Consider the following 23,995-nt stretch of genomic DNA (forward strand, 5'->3'; position numbering starts at 1 on the left):
TTTGCTCATTGATTCATTTATTTATTTTAACGAAGTATATTATTTTAGTTCATTTTATTATGTGTTCTATAGAAAATATGTATTAATGAACAAATGGAAAAAAAATGTATATTTATTATACAACAACGTATTTAGAGTTAACCGCCACGATTTAGGACCATGCCGGCCCACATGCAAAAATACACATATAAGTTACACTAATTGTTTTTCAGTTATATACCATTATTATTATTCACCAGTATGGCCCTTTTGAGAATAGATTTTTCTCCATGTGGCCCCTGAGCTAAAATTAATTTAATACCCTTGGGTACAATAATAAATACAGGATAGGGCAGTGAGGTTTTTTTTTTGTTTGTTTCTTTACATGTGTTACTGCTCGGATTAGCAGGGGTGTCAAACTCATTTTTGTCGCGGGCCATTTTGTAGCGAGAACTTCCTTCATTGGGCCGATATGTTGAGGAAACCAAGTCGATTTTAAACGATCTCATAGTATTATAACCGTACACAACAAATTGATGGCTTAGTTGTTTTGCAATCAGAAGTAAAGCATTCTAGTTTGTTCATTTATTGTTTATATTACTGTAACAGAACAAACCAAAAAAATCTCAACTTTATTTTTCAATAAACACGACAAACTAAAGTTAAAGGGTCATGGAAACTTACATGATTTGCTTTTGCGGGCCACATAAAATGACGTGGCGGGCCGGATTTGGCCCCCGGGCCTTGAGTTTGACACCGTGCCTTAAAGGATTTAAACACATGCTAATCATTGCCTATAGCCTTAAGCCAGTCCTTCTCAAAAAGGGGCGCAAGCTAATCCCCAGGAACAGGTTTTGCCTTTGCCGTGTGATTGTCATTGTCAAAGTCTTTGTGGAGTTTAAAACTTCTTAGATGGCTCTCAACATTTTTCTTCTAAATCACATTAATATCAATGGAATTTAGAAAATAACCACAAGTTTTATACCTAAAATGTTTAAAATAGTGGTGCTTCTGTGTTAATGTTCCAGAACAATTTGCATTTATTATTATTTTTTTTTCAGCATCAAATGCTTTGCTTTGTTTCTGGTTTAAGTAAGGATTGACATTTGTTTTTATTTCAGTCAGTTAATTTTTAGTTTTTGAGAATAATCTGCGTCCTCTATAATACAAACCCTGTAAAGAGTATGGTTATCACTTGCCAAACGTTGATTATATTGCTTTTTTTCTTTTGTTAATGTTAAAAGGGATTCAAGATCAGGTATAACTCTACTATCTTTTTAGATAATTATCTTATTTATAGTCACCGCAAGGAGTGGTGGGGACACAAATTGTTTTTTCTTTCCTAAGACTTAACAAAAAATAATAAGCGCTTTGAGCCAATAGACTAAAAACAAAAGAATTGTGTATGATGGCCCACGCCGCTTATGAATATTAGCGGTTAAGATAACGGATGCATGGATAGTGCATGATGTGTGTATGTTGTGTTCATAATTACCCACAGTATAAATGGAACTCGATTGATATACATAGTTACAGTATTTGCAAAGGAAATAACTTTCACACAATGGAGCTGTGGGTTTTTTTTTGTTTTGGTTTGGTTTTTTTAACGTATTGCATGGTTTGGTCCAAAATTTGTACTGTAAAAAATAACGACTTTTACTCGGAATAAGACACACATTACGCCGCGTCTATAGTTGACATTTGACCTCCAGCATATGTACATTGTGCTCAACCTTTTGTTCTTCCCTTTGTGTGCCCGTCGAAGAAGGAGGGAGCCATAATAAGAGGGCGGCCTCACTCTCTTCTTCATGTCAGTCTGCCAGTAGGTCCTGTGCAGACTTGCCCTCCTTTTTAGCCAATCGCGCAGCCGCCGGCTCACATCAGGCCACCAATGAGCAAGCGGGCCCGACGGGGGCTGGGCGAGGAGGAAGCGCAAACCTCGCATGATGTAATCTGGTCTTAATTTACAGGATAGGCGCAACAAGGAGTAGGCCCAAATAATCCCGAAAGGCTTAAATTCTAAAGAAGGTAGATCCCTGCACCAACACCTCCATTTAGACGACAAGCACAAATTTGGACGGTTGATCTTTCGAACCTAACGTTAGGGAGAAAAAAAATGAAAGCAAATACAGCCGATGCATACACAAACACCGAAAAGAGTTTCAATCTGGCAGCATGTTATCGGTAGAAGATAAAGACGTGTCTGCACTGAAGTAACCTTTTGTGTAAAGGGAGACCTGGGGGAGGTAGTCCATGTGTTTACAGTGTGTTTAAATGCATCTGTACTTTGATGACCCGGTGAAGCTGGACTCCATGAGTATGTCACGCCAGCGTCCTACACGGAAATATCTCGCCATCGCTTTTTGACACTGAGAGGCTAAATAGTGTTGCCAACTTTTATCGGGCTCCACAGATTTGTGTGGAAACTCTAGTTACTGCATTGCAATCCCCCAATTCTGATCTTTGTGCACAGGGAAACGGATGAAAAACAAATTGTTTCCCCTTTCATGTTCAGCACTGTATCAAATCATCTTTTACACTTCCATTGTCCTCTTTTTTTCTGTTCAAGCAATTTATGAGGTTTAGATGAGTATGTCCCACCTGTGTACTATTAATGTCAGCATCATACTCACACCTAGATGTCGAACTGTGCTTTCAAAGTGTTCATTGTGTCAGTCCCTCCTATGTCACCCTTTAACATTAAAAATGGCCTCAGCAGGTATATCTCTCTTGTATAATACACTAAAATACTGTATCCAATGTCACATTTTCACACAATGGCGTCAAATTGCTCCCAAATGAATATCTTTAAAGAGCCTTCATATGTAATTTTGGCTTCCAAGAACTCATGTAGGGTACATAAACAATAAAACACCTGGGTGTGTCAAACTATGCCACTGAAACGCTCAATAAGTCATGAAGGACTTTTGGATCTTGGGAAAAATATTCATGGTTTATCAGGAAAAATTGAATCCATTCATATTTTGGTTAAACTAAGGCAATCTTACAAGAGCCTATGGAAACTTTCTGTAATAGAAGCCATGGTGGCAGTCGTATTTGCTCCCTCTTGGCTCCTGGAGGCTGAGCCGTGATGTAGAGTCGTTGATAGGCAAGTCTGGATGCTGTTAGCTGTCGCATGCAGCACCAGCTTGCACAGGACTCCAGTCTATGAATGCTATAAACGTGCAATTCAAATTTTACGGGTGCCCCAATAATAAAAGGAAAAACTAAGACAATGGGGCACTTAGTGAAATCGCATTCGTTTGGCAGGAATTCTGTAGTTTGCGTCGACCACTGTCTTCATTTTTAACAACAAAACAGTAAAAAAAAAACCTTGAATCAGTTTATATTCAAACCCACCTTCTGTGTCAGTTCTTAACTTTAAACAACAATGAAAGGGGTTTAATGGCATGGCACACAGCAGTACTGTACTTCGATGTGTCAAATTGTTGGCATACCGATCAATGCCTCTTGAAATCATTTTCCAACAACCGCAAAATTTAAAGGGAGAGCAATCCACATGATGTATTTCATCAGTGTCTGGCTCAGCTGTTCTTCAGGCAAGAAAAACGTGAGTTTGCAACATCTCACATGATGCAACATCCAGCTTGGATGCAACCATCCTCTTTTTTTTTTTTTTTTTAAACATAACAAGAATATACATTTTCCTTCATTCTAAGAAGCCCGTCACGCTACGCACATGTAATCAAAAGTGGTAATAGTAACCACAGTGAAGATTTAGTGCCACATGAAGGGAAAGAAGGGGAGCTGGTGGAAAATAGCTTGTCATTGGCTCGCTCTAGTGGACAAAATGAAAAATATCACAAGTTGTTGTCGTTTCCAATTTAATACCAGTCTTTCTTTGGCATATCATGATTATTCTAAATAGTTAAATTATTTTGTATACGTTTAAACCAGCTGTTCCTTGTGTCTATGTTTCTTGTAGTTAAATGGAATATACTTTCTTCTTCAGCTTCTCAATGAATATACAAATATGAAAGTCAGAGCTTAAAGGTCATAAATATATTGAACACTTTTTTAAATGCTTCATTTACTATTTCAGTTTGGGTCGATCTATTATTTTATTTCACTTTTCAAAAGTATGTGACAAGCTCTTGAATTGATTGTAAATCCTAAACTGCTGTTAAATTATTTACTATTTATTAATTTATTTTATTTATTTTTGTTTATTGAAAGCACAGTAAAAGCTCTGAAAAGATTTTATATATATATATATATATATATATATATATATATATATATATATATATATATATATATATATATATATATATATATATATATGTATATATATATATGTATAACCAACCAATACATTGTAAAAATAATAAAAAATAAAAAGTATGATTTACAATCATGCTTTATTTTTGATTTCTTATAAAAGAATCAAATAAAAGTCTCTGGTGACACACCCTATCCTTGTTCCCCTCTTCGACCAAACTGGACTTTCTTTACATCTCTTATATATCTTTTTTTTTTTTTTTTTAAGTTTTTAATTCCAAACCAAAATGTCATTGATTGTCAACACAAAAAAAAAAAATCTATTATAGCACCAGTACAATAAAACTGTACTTTTGCTTGCTCAAATACTGTTCTCAAACCAGGGTCTTGGGGAATAAAGGGATCCTAATAAGTATGTGAAGCACCGACCATACAAAGCAACAATTCAATCATACACAAGAGGTCAAATATATTAAGGTATATTAAATAAAGCACGACAAAACAAGGTGTCGATAGATGCAAAGAACACGGCCGCATCTGTCCGCTCCTGAAAAGTTCCCCAAAAAATGGATTCAGTGAGAGAGGGTTGGCGGGCTGTGTCGTCGCAGCTCTGAGGTCCATCCACCGTGAAGAAGATAAGGAAAGGGATGGTGGAGTGAAGGCCTTTAGGAAAACGGGAGGGTCCAATGTCAAACTACTGTGCGGCGGTCTTGTCTATGGAACACCAACTCCTCTTAAAAAGCCTCGGATCAAGATAAGTTAGGAACCTGAAAAGTGAGTGCTTGGACGGAGCTGTCTGAGTTTGTCGGATGTGGGGGCGGGGCTGCTACCGACCTCCTGGCCTCTCTTCCTCCTCCTCCTCCTCCTCCTCCTCATCGTCGTCGTCATCATCTTGCAGGATGTGAATAGAGGAGCCGAGCAGTCTTTGGAGCTCTGGAACGCACCGCACCAAATCCACCAGCCCTTCTTCCTTGTCCTCCCCCTCTTCGCCCTCTTCCTCCTCCTCTATCTCCTCCTCCTTCTCCTCGTCCTCTTTGTCCTTGCTGGGAGAATCCAGAGGTGAGCCGACCTGACTGACGAGAACCTGCCTGCTGAGTTCGGCACGAGACAGGCTGGCCACCTCCAAATGAGGGTGGTGGGAACGGAAGGTTCGCGCAGACATCTTCAGACGCTTCAGCACATCCGATAGTAGAAACCAGTTGCAAAAGCTGCAGGGACGATAACCAACAACAAAGAACATTTTTTTTTAGGTGGAAATATTTTTCCCTATATAAACTGAGCATACAAATCGTCTTGTCATCGCATTTTTTTGTTTTTTTGCTAAATATTTGAGATAAATTATTTAGATGAAAATAGCTAAAAGCGCCCAAATTGGAAATGTTCACTTCATGACAAGCAGACTCGACCCTTATTTTACTACTGAATAAGCAAGGAAGAGTTGGAAATGCATCAATGAAGGAAAATAATGTTTTGGGGGTGTTTAGGGGGAGAAATTAATTTTGTGACATGGTTAAAAAAAAAAAATGCTGGATATCCATGATACGGGCCTTTTAAAGAGCACAATGGGACACCAAATTAACTTACCCTTGCGTTACAGACACCTGCACATGATAGCAGGGCAAAAGGGGCTCAGAGGAGAACTCAAACACCAGGCTGTCTTTGGTGGATTCCTCGTCCGCATTGCCGCTCTCACCCTCTGCAGACTCCTGGCTCTTCTCCGACAGCAGAAAGTCCCAGCAGGGCTCCTCGCCCGTCTCTGCGAGGAGAAATGTTGGATGACAATTAAAAAAACAAAAAGTCAAACAAAACTTTGGCTTTGTGATGACCTCACAAGAGACCTCAAAAGAAGGAGCAGCCACATTGGTGGAAGCCCATGGGATTCTGAGAGGACATAATAAAAAACAATGCATAACACACAAAACTCTACTATATACAATAGTTCAAAAAATGTCCTCCAGTGGGAAATGAAAGAATTACATACTGTATATACATTGTTGTGAGTTCCATAAATGTGCATGTAGTCTTGAAGAATCTTGTGGTTTTATAAAGTTACGTACACTAACTTTTCTGCGCAATACATTTTCATTGATTAGGTTGATATGGTTGTTTTGTTCACCTGCAATATTCAAACTGCGCAAAGGTACAGTGGTGCAAGTATATTTGAATATTGGTCATGGTGGCACTTGAAGAACTAATGAAGGTTACTTGGTGTAAAGGTTTGAGAAGCACAACTCGTCTAATGCGCAACAAGTAGAAACTGAAAATGAAAGTTAGTCTCCTGCTTTTGTTCCACTGAACAGTTCAATTGTTTCAACATTCCTCGTGCATGATTCCCACTCCAGCAGGCCTCAACACGTCTCCCTCACACTGAGCAGAACTTACCGAACAAGGAACTGCTGTAGAAGTCCCAGTGCAAGGTGGGATCCTGCTCACCGCGCCCTTCCAGGTCAGTGAAATACTCTAGAAGAACAAGGGTGGAAACAGCGTTGTCATGCCAATGGAATATTGGATACAGATAAGTACAAGTATGGGGTAGTAGCTGAGGTCCTGACATATGAGATGAACTGCAAAATCTACTGCAGCCGAGATGAACTGCAAAATCTACTGCGGCCTGAGCAGAGATTCCAAGCCTTGAACGTCAGGACTGTGTGAAGCAGATGTGCTAAGGACCAGAAGACGGTGTATGGCCGCATTGTTATTTCAGCATTATGTACAGGAATAAATATCATGGACATTAGTGCGTGTGCATCCTTATTTTAGCATGCTTCCATTTCAATGTGTTGCTTCTTTTGGTGTGCCCGCTTTGCCCACCAGGAGGAAGTACAATACAGTAATACATACACAAAGAGGACTACAATTTCAGTATACGTACAGTATACTTCTTTTATTATCACAGTTGGGGCAAAGGTGACTCAGTAAGATGCTGTAATACTAGATATTTTCCATACATGATAAAGAATAAAATGAGTTGTTCAAAATGTTTTGTTACACCACCTATGCCAACTGCACCTCACGGAATTTAGGATGTGCTGCTTTTTGTTCATCATGCAGGCCACTTTTTGTTACTAAATTGTCAGATGTGCTGGGAGAGCGGCCTCTTTGTGCGCCGGCATGCCCAAAAAGGTGCAATGCGGTCTACCAAATTCCCAAATACCGAAAACTAAACATGTGCATGCACGAAATTGAAGATGTACCAGTATTTAGATAAAGCGCACATGCGCCTATCTACTACATTAGCACCAACAGGGTTCAGATTCCTAGTCACAAAAAAATTCAACCCATATTTTTGATTTAGTGACATGAAAAAAATTCATATACATAGAAAATGGTTTTATATGTTACACAATTTAGACTCCGCACTATTTATAAATGATCATCCAGCAGTATTTAGCCATCCTTTTCATTTATCTGTCTACTAACTGTTGTCAACGTTGCTAATTTGGCTTGCTGAGGCCACCTGAAGTACAGACGTAGAGAGTGGAAGGCGGCGACTTTATGACGTGCAAGAGATTGAGAGTGATTTGCTGTAAACACCTTGCTGTTCCTGGTATTTAAGATATAGTTAAGTTTCACTTAACTGATCTAAAAAAACAAACATATCTATGCCCCCCTCAAGAAAAGCTTAAATGTCATTGCGGTAAAGTAGAAGGCTGGTGGCGCTCACCCGTAAGGAAAGTCTTCATGGTGTTACTATGGGCTAGCTTGACCGGTGTGTGTCCCGAGTACGTGGCCAGAGTCGGATCAGCGCCGTGGTTGAGGAGCAGCCATACAATGGCGAGGTTGTCGCTAGCCACCGCATCATGAAGTGGCCTTGAGGGGGGGGGGGGACAAAAAATAAACCAAAAATCAGCAAATTAGATTTTATTGGCAGGCAACCAGTTCAACCGCCCGCTCGCTCCCTAAAGACGGCTGGGATACGCGCCAGCAAGCCTGCGACCCTAGTGAGGATAATCGGCTAGAGAAAGTGGATTGATGGATGATAATACTGAATCTGGTGACTTCAAGCTTATTGCCTCAAACTGATACTGGTGCAGTTTTGACTCCGCTCCAAAAAAAAAAATGTTTGCTTAAAGTTGGTGATTTTGTGAAGCATTAAAAAATGCAAGAACCGAATGCAAGAACAGGACTGAAAGTTTAAAGTTAGTGAACCCTCATTAAGTCTGTGAACAGCTGGTGCCCCCTCAAAAAAAGGATTTATAATTGCATCACAGAGAACAGTGATAGGGTGTATATGATGAACAGCAACATACAGTTAGGTAGCAAGGGAACACTGTCTCACTTTCTTTTCATTTGCCACGCCCTTACCGTGTTCCATCCTGAGCACTGCAGTTAACATCGGCGCCATGTTTGAGCAACATCTGGACAATCTGAGTCCAGCCACGAGAGGACGCCTCATGGAGGGCCGTGTATCCCGCGTTGTCTCGTCGATTGACTTCCCTGATGTCCTTTTCGAGACAGTACTGCACTACTTCCTGAGAAGACAACCCCCCGAAAAGGTCAAATTACTATTAAATTTAATACTGAATTGAATGTGATTTTTACCTGATAGCCCAAACGGGCGGCGCGTTGCAGCAACGTCTCCCCGGCATTTTTATTGACAATCAACCGCCGCACCTCAGGAGGGATTGGACGTTTGGGAGGAGACTCTGGACTGCTAGTTTTCCCTGACAAGCTTATTTTGCCCGACGGCAATGACGGCATGCTCTTTGCGAGGGGTGGGGTGCTACTGCTCTCCATGGTTTCGTCCTCATCCGGAGCTGCTGGGACACCACGTTTTCCCAAGCTGCCACGCTTGGTTTTCGTCTAAATAGAGGAGAGAAATGACTCAAGTCAAATAGAACACATTGTGATTTTGATCAAGAGCTGAACCCTAACAAAGGAACAAAATAAAAAAAAAAAAAAAACAAACAACAACAACAACAACAAAAACAGAGGCAAACAGATAAGCGTTGAGCCACAGGGAGGCACTGTTGGCTTATATACTGTAGTCATCAAACTGTCTTATATCTTTATTAAATGATACGGCATTAAAGCTCACATTGTGAGAAAAAAAACCTAAAATAATAAAATAAACTCATGATATTGGAAACAAAGCAGGATACATTATTGTGTTTTTGTACATAATAACAGCAGTGACAAAGAAATAGGCTTGGCCAGTCATTTCATTGTTATTTTGTTTCTCTTACCTCAGCAGCGCAAACTATTGTGATCTATGTAGATGACAATGTTGTGTTTGGCTAAAGCGGCTAAAAAGTAATGTTTTTGATGGAGGTATGATGCTTTTAAGATCGTAAGGAGACATCGAGCGTAACGTGGAAATTTTAATTTATTGATACATCCCACATTGCAGGCACCACTGAGGTTTACCGAAAGAGATGCTGCATAATTAATAGCAAGAAGGGGCAGAGAGGATCCCAAACAAATATCCTGTGTTTACCGTTGTTGCTAGAGATGTCCCCAACATATTTTTTGCACCCGTCTGGGTCATTTGATTTTGGGGGTCTGCCAATACTTTGTACTTTTTCTACCATTTATTTTAGTGTCAGTGCTGCAGTGGGTGTTAGTAATGGCATCTAAAGGCAACTCGACCTTGGAGGCCAAGTTGAAAATATAATCAAACTAGCTCACCTTTTGCTCATCGCTGTCGCACAAGTGTTTGCTTTTGAACTTCCTCTTCCCAGAAGGCTTGTCGTTGGACTCATGCGATACATTGCAAGCCTGGTAGCGGACCGAGCCCGAGCGTGTGACGGAGGGCCTTCGTGGTGTCAGCTCTGGACTGGAAGCAGCAGGACCTGGACACTGAGTCTTCTGTGAATCTGCAACGACCAGGTTTGGTTTCCATTTCAAACATTTTGTTGGTAGGGATCCCTTACACACATCTTGCATTGACTTTTAAATGGGAGACTCAAGAGAAAGAAAACAAAATCTCAATTGATTTGACTAGAAATGACCATATGGACTGATGTGGTGGCAGGTGCCAAACACGCTCATCTCAAAAGTAAACAATGAACATACCCGCTGTGATTCCACAGTGTGACTCATCAAGGTGCTCTCCTTCCAGTTTGTCCTTCTCAGTGATGTAGTCCCCCGTCTGGTACTTTCTGTTACGGCAGTGCCGCCTCCTTTTATGTGCCGGGGCATCGTTCTCCGCTTCGCCCGCCTTGCCCTTGTCCCGGACGTCCTGCTCAGATACTCGGTTGGAGCGGGGCCTCCCTCTCGGACGGCGCACAGGCGGCTGCGGGGGTGAGGGGGAAGGGGCCCTCTGTGGGGGCGGCAGTGGTGGTGGCGTTGTCGTTGGCGGAGGGGGGGAAGGCGTCGCGAAGCCCCAGAGGTCCAGTCTGGCCTCGTCTGCACGCCGCCGTCCTCTCCTCAACCTCGGAAAGGAGGTCTCTTTACCGGCGGCCTCTTTAGCGGCCGCTGCGGACTTCAAGGCACAAGTCTCTTCGCCCTCGGGACTGCTGCCACCATCTGTAAGTGATTAAATGAGATTTAACTGTTACTATCCAACCAGCTCATGTGCATACAGGTGCGGGTGACACATCAAATGTATTCAAATTTTCACTTTATCAATTTGAAGAGTAAGAGTAAGCAGTTCAATAAAAGGCTACACAAACTAAGACGTAATTAAATCTGACAATTCAAAGAAAAAATACAATACCAGTTTTGTTGCGGAGTTCTTTGTCTTTCTGAGGCTGCTCTTTACTCTGCGAGCAAAGTCGTTGCTCCAATTCTGATGTTTTTTGTTTAATTTGCTGTAGGACCCAGAGGATGAGATGAATGTTAGTGGGGATACAAAGGGCAACCTCATAAATTCTTGCACAAATATACACTACTCATGAAAACTTAGGGGTTTTGGCTTTCGGGTAATATTTTCAGAATACACTAAAACCAACTTTTGAATACATACGTCCGACTGTTGAAGGTGTTTAAGAAATGAAAATTTACGAAGACTCTATGCCTTCCTGCAACTCTTTCAATCCCTGTGTTGCATCATGCCGATGACACTTAAATTCGCTGACCACTTCCCTCTGAAAAAAATCGTGGTTGAAGCTTCACTACCGACTAATGCAATAAAATGAAACTTTTTGTCCGAAAACAAAAGCCAATTACGAGGAAAACAAAGCCCAAAACCCAAAGACAGATTTATTCGAGACTATCATTATCACACATTTTTTTTTAAATTCCAGACATAATTAACAGACGTGGAAGTCAAGAAAAAAGCACTGTATAATTCGTTAACATGCATAGCATTTTACATATTTGTCGTTGATAAAATTCATTAAATTCGAGTTGGAAACCAACTGGTCGACCAATTTACTTCAAAAAGTCTAGAAAAAGAACAAATGTTGCTTTTGGATTTGAATAGCTGCCTCACTCATTTAAAAGTTTGTCAACTACAAATTTGGGAAACGTTGACCGAGACTTATACAAGGACTTTCTTGTTCAAGAAATTTCGCAGTAGGACAAATGTACATAATTATTACTGATACGTAGCGGTAAGATGAAATGCGAAGGCAGTGAAACACAGCAAACGGCCGTGCCGCCATCACCCAGTGACCACGTTCCAGCGGTATTCTGCAGCGGCTGCACACTAAAAGCAAGCTCTCTGGTTCTTTCTGAGTTCTGCGCATGCTTTCACGGTTGCCGTGAAGGCAGTCCTCGGCGGCCAGCCTGCCTTTTTGCCTCAGGCCAATGGCCGTGAGCCACGGCGGGAGAATTTTGAGCTTGTTTTCTTGCCACCCACCTCTGCTCATTGAGCTAGCAACAGGCTGCAGCAAGCACCAGAGTTTTACACTGTCTAGCAAACAATGATGCCAAACATCTTCTGCACCAATTCTAATTGAACCAGGAAATGTATTGGTTCCTTCAACAATTAAATACCTTGTGATTTTTGCAATTCCTTGTTACAAAACAGCAAACTGTGCCAATTATACCATAACATTGAACAACTTGGCAAAAGTTCTGTTGTATTTTAGGTACATTTTAAAATAAATAAATCACCCACACTCAAAATATAAGTTAAAGAAACCCCAATGAAAATATACTTCACCTTTTTGTGGGAGGTTGGTGTGACATCTTTTTCTTTCTCTCGCGCAGTCTTCTTCGCCGACTGCGCAAGCGACTTCTCGTTCGTGGGCTTCTTAGGACTACCTTTCTTCTGTTTAACAACTTTGGTTGGCGACTCCTCTTTGGTTCCATTTGTTTTCTTCTCATCACCTCGACCCGGGGAGCGGCCTGACAGAATAGATGCAACTAAACCGCCCAGATTTTCATCTGGGTGACTGTGCGACTCTTTTGTTAACAACTCTCCCTCTAGCACCTGAGCCAGTTTGCTCTCCAGCCTGTTGCCATTTGTGGACGCATTGCTACTAAGACTATGAGACTTTCCGAAAGATTTTGAGAACACGCGCTTGAGTTCTCCCTCATTGCTGCATATCTCTGCGTTATTCTCCGAGGTCTCAGTTGGTTTCAATCTTTCCGGCCTCTTTCTGGATGGAGCCAAGCCCCCTGGAGACAACACTCCAGGCCACTTTTCCGTGGCCCAGTATGCCGGGGGTTCATATGTAGAAGTCTTTTTGGACGGCGTGTCTTTGAGAAGAGTTAGAACATTGTCTTTTCTTGACATAGCGTGAGCGTCCTTTGCCAGTGCAGCAGTTTCAAGGTCTTGCTGCTTCACAATGGACGTGAGGTTAGACAGCGGAGATGACTCTTCTGCAGGTGTGGATGGGCTCTGATACTTGGAACTTTCCACATTTCCTTTGGGTGTCGGGGAACCTAATGAGATTTTTCTCTGAGTCAAGGATGTTTGGTGAGGCGAACGAGAGGACTTTTGCCACGCCGAGTAGGCACCCGCTGCCTTGCCGGGTTTCAGATGCGTGTTGGTGGTGCTTGACAGGGCCGTCATGAGGGCCCCTTTAGCTGGACAGTTCTTGGTGATGGCTGTGCTCGTGTTTTTCACATGCTTGACACTCTGGGCATGCTTGAGCGAGGGGGGCCTCTTTCCACCCGAGTTCACTTGTTCTCCTTGGTCGATTATCGATATGAGCTCCTGCTTTGCAAAATTCTGGAATTCGTCTGCAAATGTCCCTTTTCCATCTTTGCCTCGAAGCGTCGAGGCCAGTATAGGACTTGCTACACCTACATATGTGCCTGGGATATTTTTAATGGGCTCTTGTGAAGGTCCCTTGCTCCACGCTGTCTTAAGTTCAGAGACCTGGTGGTTCTGTTGTCGGATTGGCTGCTTTTGATGGGATCCATTCCTATGTGTATTGGGTACCCTGGGGTGTTGTCCAGCTGCACCATACGCCGTAGATTGCGTCCTCTTTGAGTTCAGAAAGTCCATTTTGTTCAACTCGCTCTTCTGAGTTTCCTTTGTTGAAACTGGAGGGTCGTTTGTGCATTTTGGACGTTTCGATTTAGCGGACAAATCCAAGGGTACGTCTAAGCTGTGGCTCTTTTCCGCGTGGTTAAGAAGTCTACTCTGAGAGGCGATGGTGGCTAGTGCAGAGCCGCAACAAATGGCTGCAGTGGGAGACAACGTGTAGTGGGTGGGTGCTGTGGAGTTCAGCGACGGATGCTGCAGTGGGAGGGCGATAGCCGGCGAAGCTACCACCGAGGCCAGGGACTTGTGCTCCCCGGCAGATTTGGCGTTTTTGCTCGACGAATGGTTGGACTTAAGTTTCGAAGCTTTATTTTCGGAAGCCGAGATCCGGCCCATGGAAAAGGGATAGTGATAGGTCCGCATGAGGGGCGTCCCTACTACACCTGAGGTTTGAGGTTGAATGTCTTTTGGAAACTGGCTGGCGGTGGCTTCTCTCAGGGCCGCGATCTGCCCCAATGCTGGTGGGAGAGTGATTTTACAAAGAGAGGAGGAGAAATCTGTGGAAGGCAGGAAGGCAACTGGCTGGGCTGGTTTGAACAAGGAACACTGTAAACCAGGTGGAGCAGATGGTGTTTGCGCATGTGATTTCTTGCTGTGACAAGGATTGGCCGAGTCCTCCCGGATGACTTTTATGCCGCTCGACCGCTGAGGAGCGGGGAAGGCCGCCGCACCGTCGGCCTTGATTTTAGCGGCCTCTACCGCTCTTTTGTCTGTTCTCTTCTCAGCGCCGGCGGGGGCTGAGCTTGACATTGGTTCATTGTTGAGCTGCCGGGGTGGAGAAAGCTCCGGGCTGTGGTTGTAATTACTGGTGTCCGGGCAGGCTCGCGCTGTCTTACAGTCTGTTGTCGGCGTGGTCTTGTTTTGCTGACCAAGGGTAACGTCGCCTCGAAACTCGAGGGGCAGCGTTTGGGGAGGATTTCCCACCATGCTCGTGGACTCTTTATTTGGAGCACTGATCTCTCTGCTCACCGTGCCTCCATCCCCTACATTCATTAGTGAAGAATCCACCTAGGTAATAAAGAATAGAGTTCAAGTGGGCCATTTTAATAAGCTATTCCCATACAGTAATCCAACCGCATGAAAAGCAACGCATACCTGCATAGGTGTTTCTTTAACACAACATGCCTCAAAGGCTAGATGAGTCAGTCTGATGAGAGTTTTCCTTAAATGCAAGTATAGGCTGCAAAGAGAAAACCAATTCATGACCATGTACTATATACATACACTATACAAAATGTTTGATTCAGAAAGATAAAACTTCCTTTCTTCTGTCTTGCCTTTGAGGCCAAAAATGATACATTTCCTGACACCAAGGAGAAATTCACATGGATAGAGAAGAGAAAATACAATCTGGATAAAGTACAGAATGTTTTTTTCACGCAAAAGGGGAATGGCTGTGTTTTTTTTTTTTTTTAATCAAATCTTCACGTTAAAAAGTCAAACTTCAAAATGTGTGTTACGTTTTGAATGGCTTGTGATGTGGGTTACTGAAGCCAATTAGAATTAAAACGGACAATGAAATCTGTTTTCATTTTGTGTCTCCATACTAACAGACATACATTCTCCACACCATTACTCACAATCAGGACACTTCTGGATGAAATTGTTTGATCACTTTAAAAACAAGGTCTTTTTGGCTATGTTTCTGCGCTCCCTTCAATGGTGAAAAGTAGGTAGCCTCGGGTTTCTCTACACTGATGAAGTCTTGTATGTAAAGTGAACAGATGTATGCAAATTGTCAGAAGGTTACGCAGTATTGCAAATTGCAAGCAAAGACATTAGAGCAGTGATTTCAAATCAATGTCCTGTGACATTGAGTGTCACGGGACACCGGCCACAGGAAATCAACAGGTATGCAAGGGTGTTATTGATGTACTACAAATAATGCATCTTTCTTCACCTGCCTACATGATCAACATATAGTGCGAGATTAAAATATCATGTTTTTTTTCCTGGATATAAAGTTTGGATGCGGTCACCTCCGACTAATTTATTACCACCCCAATCTCTAGAGGGCTATTCGTGAAAACTGTCATCTGACCAGCGTTGCACTAGTTGGATGTTATTTTTATCTTGCAATTGCAGTATGACATCGCACAAACGGGCGGCAAAGTCCTGGAAACAGATGGAAGTCTCCCCTAAAACCGTCAAAGACGAGAAGACGCAAATTTGCCATGCAAATTCTGTGAATTTCCCAACAGGTAACTTGTTTCTTTTGAGACCATGCACTTTTGATTTCTCAGCTTCTCAGCTTCATGCCTCTGACTCTTTAGAGCGGTCTCAGAAAGTAAGCGGATATTTCTCATGACGAGGTGAAACTGGTTCTTTCAAAAAAAGCAATTCAATGAAGAACAAAAGCTCATGCATGCTAATGACCACAATGGTCCAACCTTTGCCTCAATTTGACCCAAGAAAATGCCCGAACATGCTTCTTACTCAAGATAGCTCAAGGTAGGCTACATAATGAATGTGTGTATCCACTTTGTGCCATACAGTATTTCTTTGGTAGCGTGGTTATACGATTTAGTCTAATGTAAAATGCATTGGCTCATTAAAGTTTGGAAAACGCTGCATGGGGGAAAAAGAGCACCATAAGCATCACAAAGAGCAGGTGAGTTCAGAGAGCAGTTCTGCACTAGAACGGGACAAGGCAAGAAATCTTTATCGAGGGTGAGAACGATAAATACATAACCTTGGGGGTCAATCAATAACAAAGGAAATAACATTAAAACAAAAGCAAAAGACACCATCTCCACTATACTGTATATACGCGGCTTAGTTGTCCTCTTTATGTGGGCCAACGTGCACACACTGAACGGTGCAGTTGATTGCGAATGCAGTGCGCAGCTTCGCAGCCTACTTTCGGCTTTCACTGTCCAGCAGGAAGGACGCGAGCCCGGGCAAGTGCAGTTGGAACCTCCTGATGCTGCGAACATCAGTCAGAAGTGTGATGAGGTGGACGGCAACAGCACGGGGCAGATTGTAAAGGGGGGTCCCGCACTTCCTCCAAAACGGCACATCTCGATGCCACATGAAACCCCAAAACAACAAAAACTCCTCAATATCCCAAACGCCGGTCAGCATATTATCGATATCAAAGCCAAGGGGGATAAAGGATAAAGTCTGACAAGGGGAGGGGGTGGGCGACCCAAGTTAATGCGCAAGCAAGCCTGTGTTCCGGAGCGGTCACCGCTGTCACAGAGGAAGGAGGAGCAGCGAGGACGGAGCCCGACAACTCCGCGGCCGGAGCAGGGGCGACTGCGACCGATCGTTTGCCCAGCCGGCTCGCACGCAGAGCCGGGTTGCTGTTACGTATCCTCAGTCGACCTAGCACGGAGCGTCGGGAGCAGCGGCGGGTGTCCCGTCCTCTCTCGCCACTTGCGAGGCTTCCGTACGCGGACCCCGACCCCACGAAACCGCCTGCTACCACCGCCACCACTACACCCCCCTCACCACACGCTACCCCTCCACCTTATTTTTCCTCTCTCCCCTTCAGAGTCGCCACATAAAAGATGTCCAATGACAAGAGCAGCCCGCTCACCCGGATGGTGCTTGAACGTCGCAGGGTGGACGGCGGATCCGTTCCGCGGGTGCCTCTCCGGCCTCTGGCGGTCCGCGGCTCCTCACTAACCTCGACGGTTTTCGGTTCTCAAAGTCCGGGGAGGGGGGGGGTGGTTAGGGAGGGGGGAGGGGGGGGGGGTCGTCAAGACTGTCCGTTCCGTATCTCCAGTCTGGTGGGAGCGAGAAAGCGACCGAGAGGTGAGGAACGCGATGGGAAATGTAGTGCACGACTATCCACGCCCAGGATTAGAAGCTGGAGAAGCATGGAGGGATGAGGACTACACACACCGGCATGCACCGCGGCGTCACAGCCGCTTCTGGAGGCACGAGGGGGGATCGCAACCACAGCGTAACGGCGGCGGTGGTGTTGGTGGTGCGTCTTAACTGAAAAAACAAAATTGGCTTTTTGCGAGCGGGTCACCGGGTCATAAACTGTCACTTTAAAACCAAGGGGTAAGACAGGAAGCCGAAGGGAGAGTGTAGTAAAACGAGGAAATAAGTATAGGAGAGGTTTGGGTTCGTTGGTGAAGATGAGGAAGCAAGTGCGTGCAGAGGAAGGAAAAGAGCCCATGCGCGTTTTTATTGAGGGGTTCCAATCTCATGACACGTAAATTGTGATTTGATGTTAACTGCTGTAAATTCACTCAAGTCCAAATGATTTCACCAATTCATTGTTACTAGGTTTATTAGACCTGGCTTCACTCAACTTTTTCAGCTCTAGACTCAAATTTAAAAAATGGTGCCACACAATAACATTTTGCAATGTTCTTATCTGATTCACATATCTGCCACACAATTCTGAGGTTCTAGGTTTGAAGCTGGCCATCTTGTGTGGATTCTCAAGTTTGCATCGACTTCTTGCACTTGTGTTGGGTTTTCTAAAGGCCGTTCATCCCACATGCCAAAACGTGCACGTTAAGCTTTTTAGTCAATAGATGGGTCTGGGTGTCAGTGTTTGTCTATTTGTGCTCTTGTGCGATGACCAGCCTAAGGCCACTTATTCAATGTCAGGTGGGATAGGTAAGAGCGTAAGTGTGACCCTAAGAAGGACAAGCGGGCTAGTAGATGGATGGACAAATTAAAACAACAGAAAACATACATTGTAATAACACATACTGCATTTTTGATCATAAATAACACAATTAAACATGTAACTGCAAGCTTGACAATGGATATGAAAACAAGACAACTATTGACTGAGGCCTATTTTGGTTACGGACCCCAAAGACCGATAGAAGTCTGGATTTAAAAAAGATCCTTCAAACACAAGCACCCAAACATTTTCAACACTACGCTGACAACCACAACCAATTTACTCCAAATCTTTGTCTTGAAAAAAATCTCACTTTGAACTAAAATGTGTTTGTTCATCAAACTGAGCTGTGTGATATCACACACCCTGATTTCCAACCCCTATTATTTTTTGGAACTATTTTTGTCATTGTAAGTTTATCAGCGAGCGAGCATGAGCATCATACATAGAGCATGCACATATTCAATCATCACAGGAAAAAAGTCATGAATTCTGTGGTGTTTATCATTAGTTTATGCACAGTAATTTGCAAAAAGTCAATGTTTTTCAATCAAATGGTTTCCCACCTGCTGAGCAAAAGCCTCAAAATACCAGTAACAATCACCATCCTCATAATTCCACTTAGGCTACTTACTATTTTCTGTGCTTAAAAGGGGGTGATGACTGTTTTGCACAATTATTGCGGCTGTCATTTGCAGTGGTGTAGTTGCCAATATTTTATTGATAGGTTGTTTTTTTGTTTTGAAAAAAAAAAAGATTTTGTTTTGTATTGTTATTAATATTAAAGCATTAATACAATTAGTCTGATCAACCTCAATATATGAACCTTTTACTCCTGGAAAAAAACCTTTGTGGCCCATTAAGAGTTGTATTTTGAGTAATATTGCATTTAAAGTATCTCTCAGTATGGTGTCGCTACACAATTACAAACTCCAAAAACACAATTTGCTAAATGAAAATCTTTCTTACAATGTCAAACTGAGTAGATCCATCCATTATCTGTAGCCGCTTATCCTCACTAGGGACGCTGGCTTGCTGGTGCCTATCCCAGCAGTCATCTGGCAGTAGGCGGTGCCAGCCAATCGCAGAAACTGAGAATACGTACTTACATTTTAAAGGCAGATACAGCTAGGGGTGGGCAATCAAGCCAATAAAGGAATTCTTGATTTGTTTTCAGTCATTTTGGACGGTTATGAATTTAAGCGATTTTAAGTGAATAAGACCAAGAAGCACTTATTTGAAGATTTGATTGATTAAAAAAATAAATCTTGTGCAAAAGGTTAAGCCAACAAGAATGTATATTGACTTTAAATCAGTTACAATGTAAATTTAAAATTCATAGCTTGTGCAAAAAAAAAAAAAATCAGCTATTCGCGGCTTGTGCATAACTTACTTAAATACCACAATTTAGTAGTTAGTTGTAAACGCTTCTAGTAAAACACCAACCTAGCATTTGCCACGTGCAAAACCTTGATTTAAAGATTTGGCTGATTTTCAAATTGTTGATTTTTAAAATGACTAATTAGTCAAAACAATTACATTTTTTGCCCTGCCCTAGATATGGCTCGTGTGAGATATCTTTTAATAATGGTGATGGCCCCAGGCCAATATGGCACTAGCACGATCTTCTTTTTTTTTAACTCTAAATATTTTGTGTTTAACCACTTAAATGGATCAATTATCACAGAAACAACAATTTCTTAAAGGCATAAATGTTGCAGTATTGAGACACTAAATATGAAATAACCACGACATTACATCATGAATACTGTATGCTGTGGCAGTACTGACAAGGAAACCACAACAAATATTGTCCATTATGTGTGAATTGTTGGGATTTGTCTTGTTAATGTGCTGAAATTATCACTGAAACTGATCTAAATGATGTGTATGGATGAGAACGGAGCAGAACTGATTTGACTATGATTTCAAAAGCTCAGCCCTGCTCAAACTCAGGGTCACATCTCAAAATAGGGTCCTGATCCATTTGCATTGAGTGACTATTGTTGAGATAGATGCGGTCATGTTTAAAAGGTCTATTTTAGTTTCTATTGAAATCATACCGTACATGGGCTATAATAAGAGTTGTGCAATCTTGACAAACATGATTATGAGCCTCTTTTAAGCACTGAAATGTATATATCCCTCCCTCTATTTTCTACAGCCCTCAGCCTGCTGATGGTCGCAGCTGAGTAGGAGCATACCCCAGTTGACTGGAGAGAGGTGAGGTACACCGTGGACTGGCCACCAGCCAATCACAGGGCACAGATAAACAAACAACCCACTCTCACATATGGACAATTAAGAATTACAATTGCCCTATTAACACAAGTTTCCCCACACAAGCACAGGGAGAACATACAAACTTCATAGAGGAAGGCTGAAGCCTACATTTAAATGCTGAACCCCAAAAGTGGGAGGCAGGAAAGCATTCTAGCTGTTCACATTCTTTGAAGTCAATTCGACTATGCAACAAAACATTTGTGTGCAGTAATGCCCCATATGTACATTTGTGCTTTTTCTGAAAGGCCATAAGATGTCACAAAGCACTGTCTATTTAGAGTGCCGTATATTAAATATGCTAAAGTGATAGATCCACTGAGAGTGAAGTTTAGCCTGGGTTGTTGATAGGGGAGACAGGGGATCTGTTGTTTTTTTTGTTTTACTGTGCACGGAAGGGTGGGGGATTGCAAAACGGGATATTATCATCGATTTGCATAATTTCAATTGTTTTCTCTTGAAAATTCCAATTCATGGATAAGCGGTTGGTTCCCTTCATACCTCAGAACTGTGGCAGACATTCTATCCTTCCATTATAGGGGAAATCCACATCCAAGAAATTCTTTATAATATGTTCTATCCATTCTCGCCAGTCTAAACATGGCATTCTGATTAATAATGCGGTAGCGGAATACGAATAAAGCAGCAAAATCCACACATTTTTATCTATTTACCGCTTATTGTTGCCTGTGATGTGATCACAGTTGCTTAAGGTTCGGATAATGACCAATCAAGACTCACATTGTGAATGTCACATGACCAAACAACTCAAAAAACGGGTATATTGTTTTGCTTAATTCATATATTCCACAAACAAATATTAATCAGAATAAATATCTTTGACAGAGAATCCCTTTCGATCCATCTCATATGAATTTGTGAATGTTGCTAAGTTATGACAGCAGGTCTGCAACACACATCTGGAAAAAAAAGCAGGTTGCCTTTCTTTCAAAAAAATAATCATCATAATAAAGGCTATCATTATATGACCATGCAGTCATCTCCCTCCATAATCACATTTTGTCTCTGTGGTTAAGCAGCCCTCGCTGTAATTAGGCCACTTGTCTTATTATACTAAAGGCATGGATTCGCTTCTTCAAGGCATTTCCTACTTTCTCAACATTTGTGTTTGGAGGGAACTAAACAAATAGACATAAATGTACTGTATATACGCGAGGGGCTGATAGGGTGCTCAGGTGTTATTTTGTCCTCGCATCCAGCTTGGTATCTAGCCGGTGCATTTGGCGGCGGGTAAGGAGCAACACTCAAGCCAGCGGTCCTGGCTGAAACTATTTGGCTGCGTGGATCATCGGCATGTGGGAGCCTCTCCGACATGCCCTTCGTCATTCGCCCAGTAATGGCTGCACACAAGTGGCCACATCGCTGACAGATCGCCCAACGTCAACATGGCAACCCTCGCTTTTATGATCAAAAACAAAAACAGGAAGGGACATTTATAAACAGAAAAGGAGGGTGCGACGGAGACAGAAAACCCGAGGCGTCGTTGAGTGCCACACAGTTAGACGCACACAAACACATCACGGATCGAGAGCTCCGCCGCCACCGACCCGGGAAAGCGGCGGCACTCTTCCCGGTAGCGAGCGGGCACTCGGGGGTTTGGACGATTGGATGACGACGTCGCAAGTGCAAATAATAATGATAATAAAATAGTGTAATTCAGCGTTGATGGTGTTTATGGATAAGGGCCTATGTGTGTTTTGGGGACAAGACACTCGCTTTCAAAGTGGTCACCCCCCCTCCCTCCCTCCCTCCCTTTTGGGGATACTATTTTAGGCCGCCATGGTTTTACTAAACGAGGATGTCCCGTCTAAGTTCACCTGGGGGAGGCGGATGGATATCCATTTTGGCTCAAGTCATTAAATACATCAGGAAGGGAAGTTGATGTTCTGGTTCGCCGGGGTTAACAATGCATCGCTCGTCCACATGTCAAGAAAAAGAAGCTCGGCACCTGAATGCATCACTTCTCGTGTAGTTTGGGTAACCACCCTTACCCCACCTAACAGCGTATCTCCCAACGCAATCGCCTTTGCGGACGCACGCCGTGTCATCCCAACTTGCTCGCGTGTGTGTGTGAGCCTTATACACACAATGCCGCGGGATAGCAGCGAGACGTCGCCGGGGAGAAGAGAAAAACCGGGGGGGACGACGACAGGGAAAACACATCCAGGTCAAAGTTTGGCAGAGTTTGGCTCGTCCTCTATCTCCTTGTGCAGTGTGCGCCCCCCTCCCCTACACGTAACGCCTTTGTTATTAGTAATCGCACGCGATTGCGCCGTCTTCTTACCTTGGCGCTCCGAGCTGTGTGCAGCCGCAAAGCCTGCGTGTGCACACGGCGCAACAAGCGAGCCGCCGTCCACGGAGGGAGAGAGGAGGAGGGGGCAGCGGAGGGGGGCGCGCCCGAGCCGGTGGTCCCGCCGGGGTTGCTTCTCCGCCAAGAATAAATAGCGGCGGTGTTTCCCCCCAAAATGTTTTTTGTTGTTGTTGCTGCGTGTCCTCGCGAGCTCCGCTTATTGCCCGAGCTTCGGGTCTGCAGCAGCTGGAGATGAGAATCGCGCACCCAGGGTCCTAGCGCCGGATATACGCCCTACAGGTGAATCGAACAAATAGTCTGGAGCTCGAAGGGTTTCTATCTTCATGCTCTCGGAAGGGGAAATCCCGTCACGGTGGACCGCACGGGCTTGCAAATTTAGTATTACCTGATTTAACCTGACGAGAAGTCCGCATTACACTTATTTGGTCGTTTGGAAGCCTGAGTGAATCCCGAGTGGCTGACCCAGTCATGGTGACATCTGTATACTGCAAAGATGTTTAAAAACGTGATTTTGAGAACAGTCTATTAAGACTATCCAGCCGGGATGGTCCATTTGTAATAACAAGCTATGCACTAACATTTGGATGTCATTTTTTAAAGGCAGGAATATAGCTTTCATTTTCAACTTATTGCCCAGTTAATAACCAACAACTTCTAAAACAAATCAACCCCAAAATTGTTTATGACACTAATGAGAGAAATTAGGACATGAATATGGGTGTGCTGGCCATCGAGAATTTTGTGAAAATGTGTGTATTTTCACACACGGCCCATCTGTCCGCATAGGTAGGGACGATCTATCCGCAAAAAGTGCTGGGACGAAAAATATAAAACAGATCGTCACGATATTTTTTTGTTTCCCCATCGAAGCTTACATTTACTGACGATAAAATCCAGAAATTTGTGCAGATCATTTTATATTTGTCAAAGGCTGAAATGGCACCCCTTCGTGAAAAAAAAAAAAAACATTTAAAGACCATGCTAAATGAATCCAGTTATGAGTTTCAAAATATGTGAAAACAATTGTTGAAAACGTGCAGATTGAACGTTATGTGGTACAGCAACTTACAAAATGCATCTGCACATGTGTGAGTCAATCAAGTTGAAATGGCTTCGAAACAAATTTGCAGTCATTGAAATGTATGCTAGCAAAAAGGCGTAAGTCGAACTCTAGTATCACAGGTTG

At 43.0% G+C, this 23,995-nt stretch overlaps 1 protein-coding gene across 2 annotated transcripts; it reads right to left on the minus strand.

The window, feature by feature from the left end:
* Positions 1-4,342: 4,342 nt before the first annotated feature.
* On the minus strand, positions 4,343-22,944 carry bcorl1 (BCL6 corepressor like 1). 2 transcript variants are annotated; one of them, XM_088432211.1, is made up of 12 exons: positions 22,783-22,944; positions 14,699-14,783; positions 12,272-14,611; positions 10,880-10,973; positions 10,237-10,689; positions 9,850-10,037; positions 8,764-9,024; positions 8,527-8,693; positions 7,886-8,031; positions 6,604-6,681; positions 5,806-5,977; positions 4,343-5,429 (listed from the first exon to the last, which is right to left on the minus strand). In XM_088432211.1, the coding sequence occupies exons 2-12, from the start codon at positions 14,702-14,704 to the stop codon at positions 5,048-5,050; spliced, it is 4,287 nt and encodes a 1,428-aa protein (XP_088288337.1). In that variant the 5' UTR covers positions 14,705-14,783; positions 22,783-22,944; the 3' UTR covers positions 4,343-5,047. The 2 variants fall into 2 exon arrangements, with proteins under 2 accessions (XP_088288337.1, XP_088288336.1); XM_088432210.1 differs by lacking the exon at positions 22,783-22,944 and adding an exon at positions 17,145-17,200.
* Between the last annotated feature and the right edge of the window lie 1,051 nt (positions 22,945-23,995).

Source organism: Hippichthys cyanospilos, chromosome 13 (genome assembly GCF_059441005.1).
Source record: "Hippichthys cyanospilos isolate Australia breed blue-spotted pipefish chromosome 13, RoL_Hcya_1.0, whole genome shotgun sequence".
In the NCBI taxonomy this organism is placed as follows: Eukaryota; Metazoa; Chordata; class Actinopteri; order Syngnathiformes; family Syngnathidae; genus Hippichthys; species Hippichthys cyanospilos.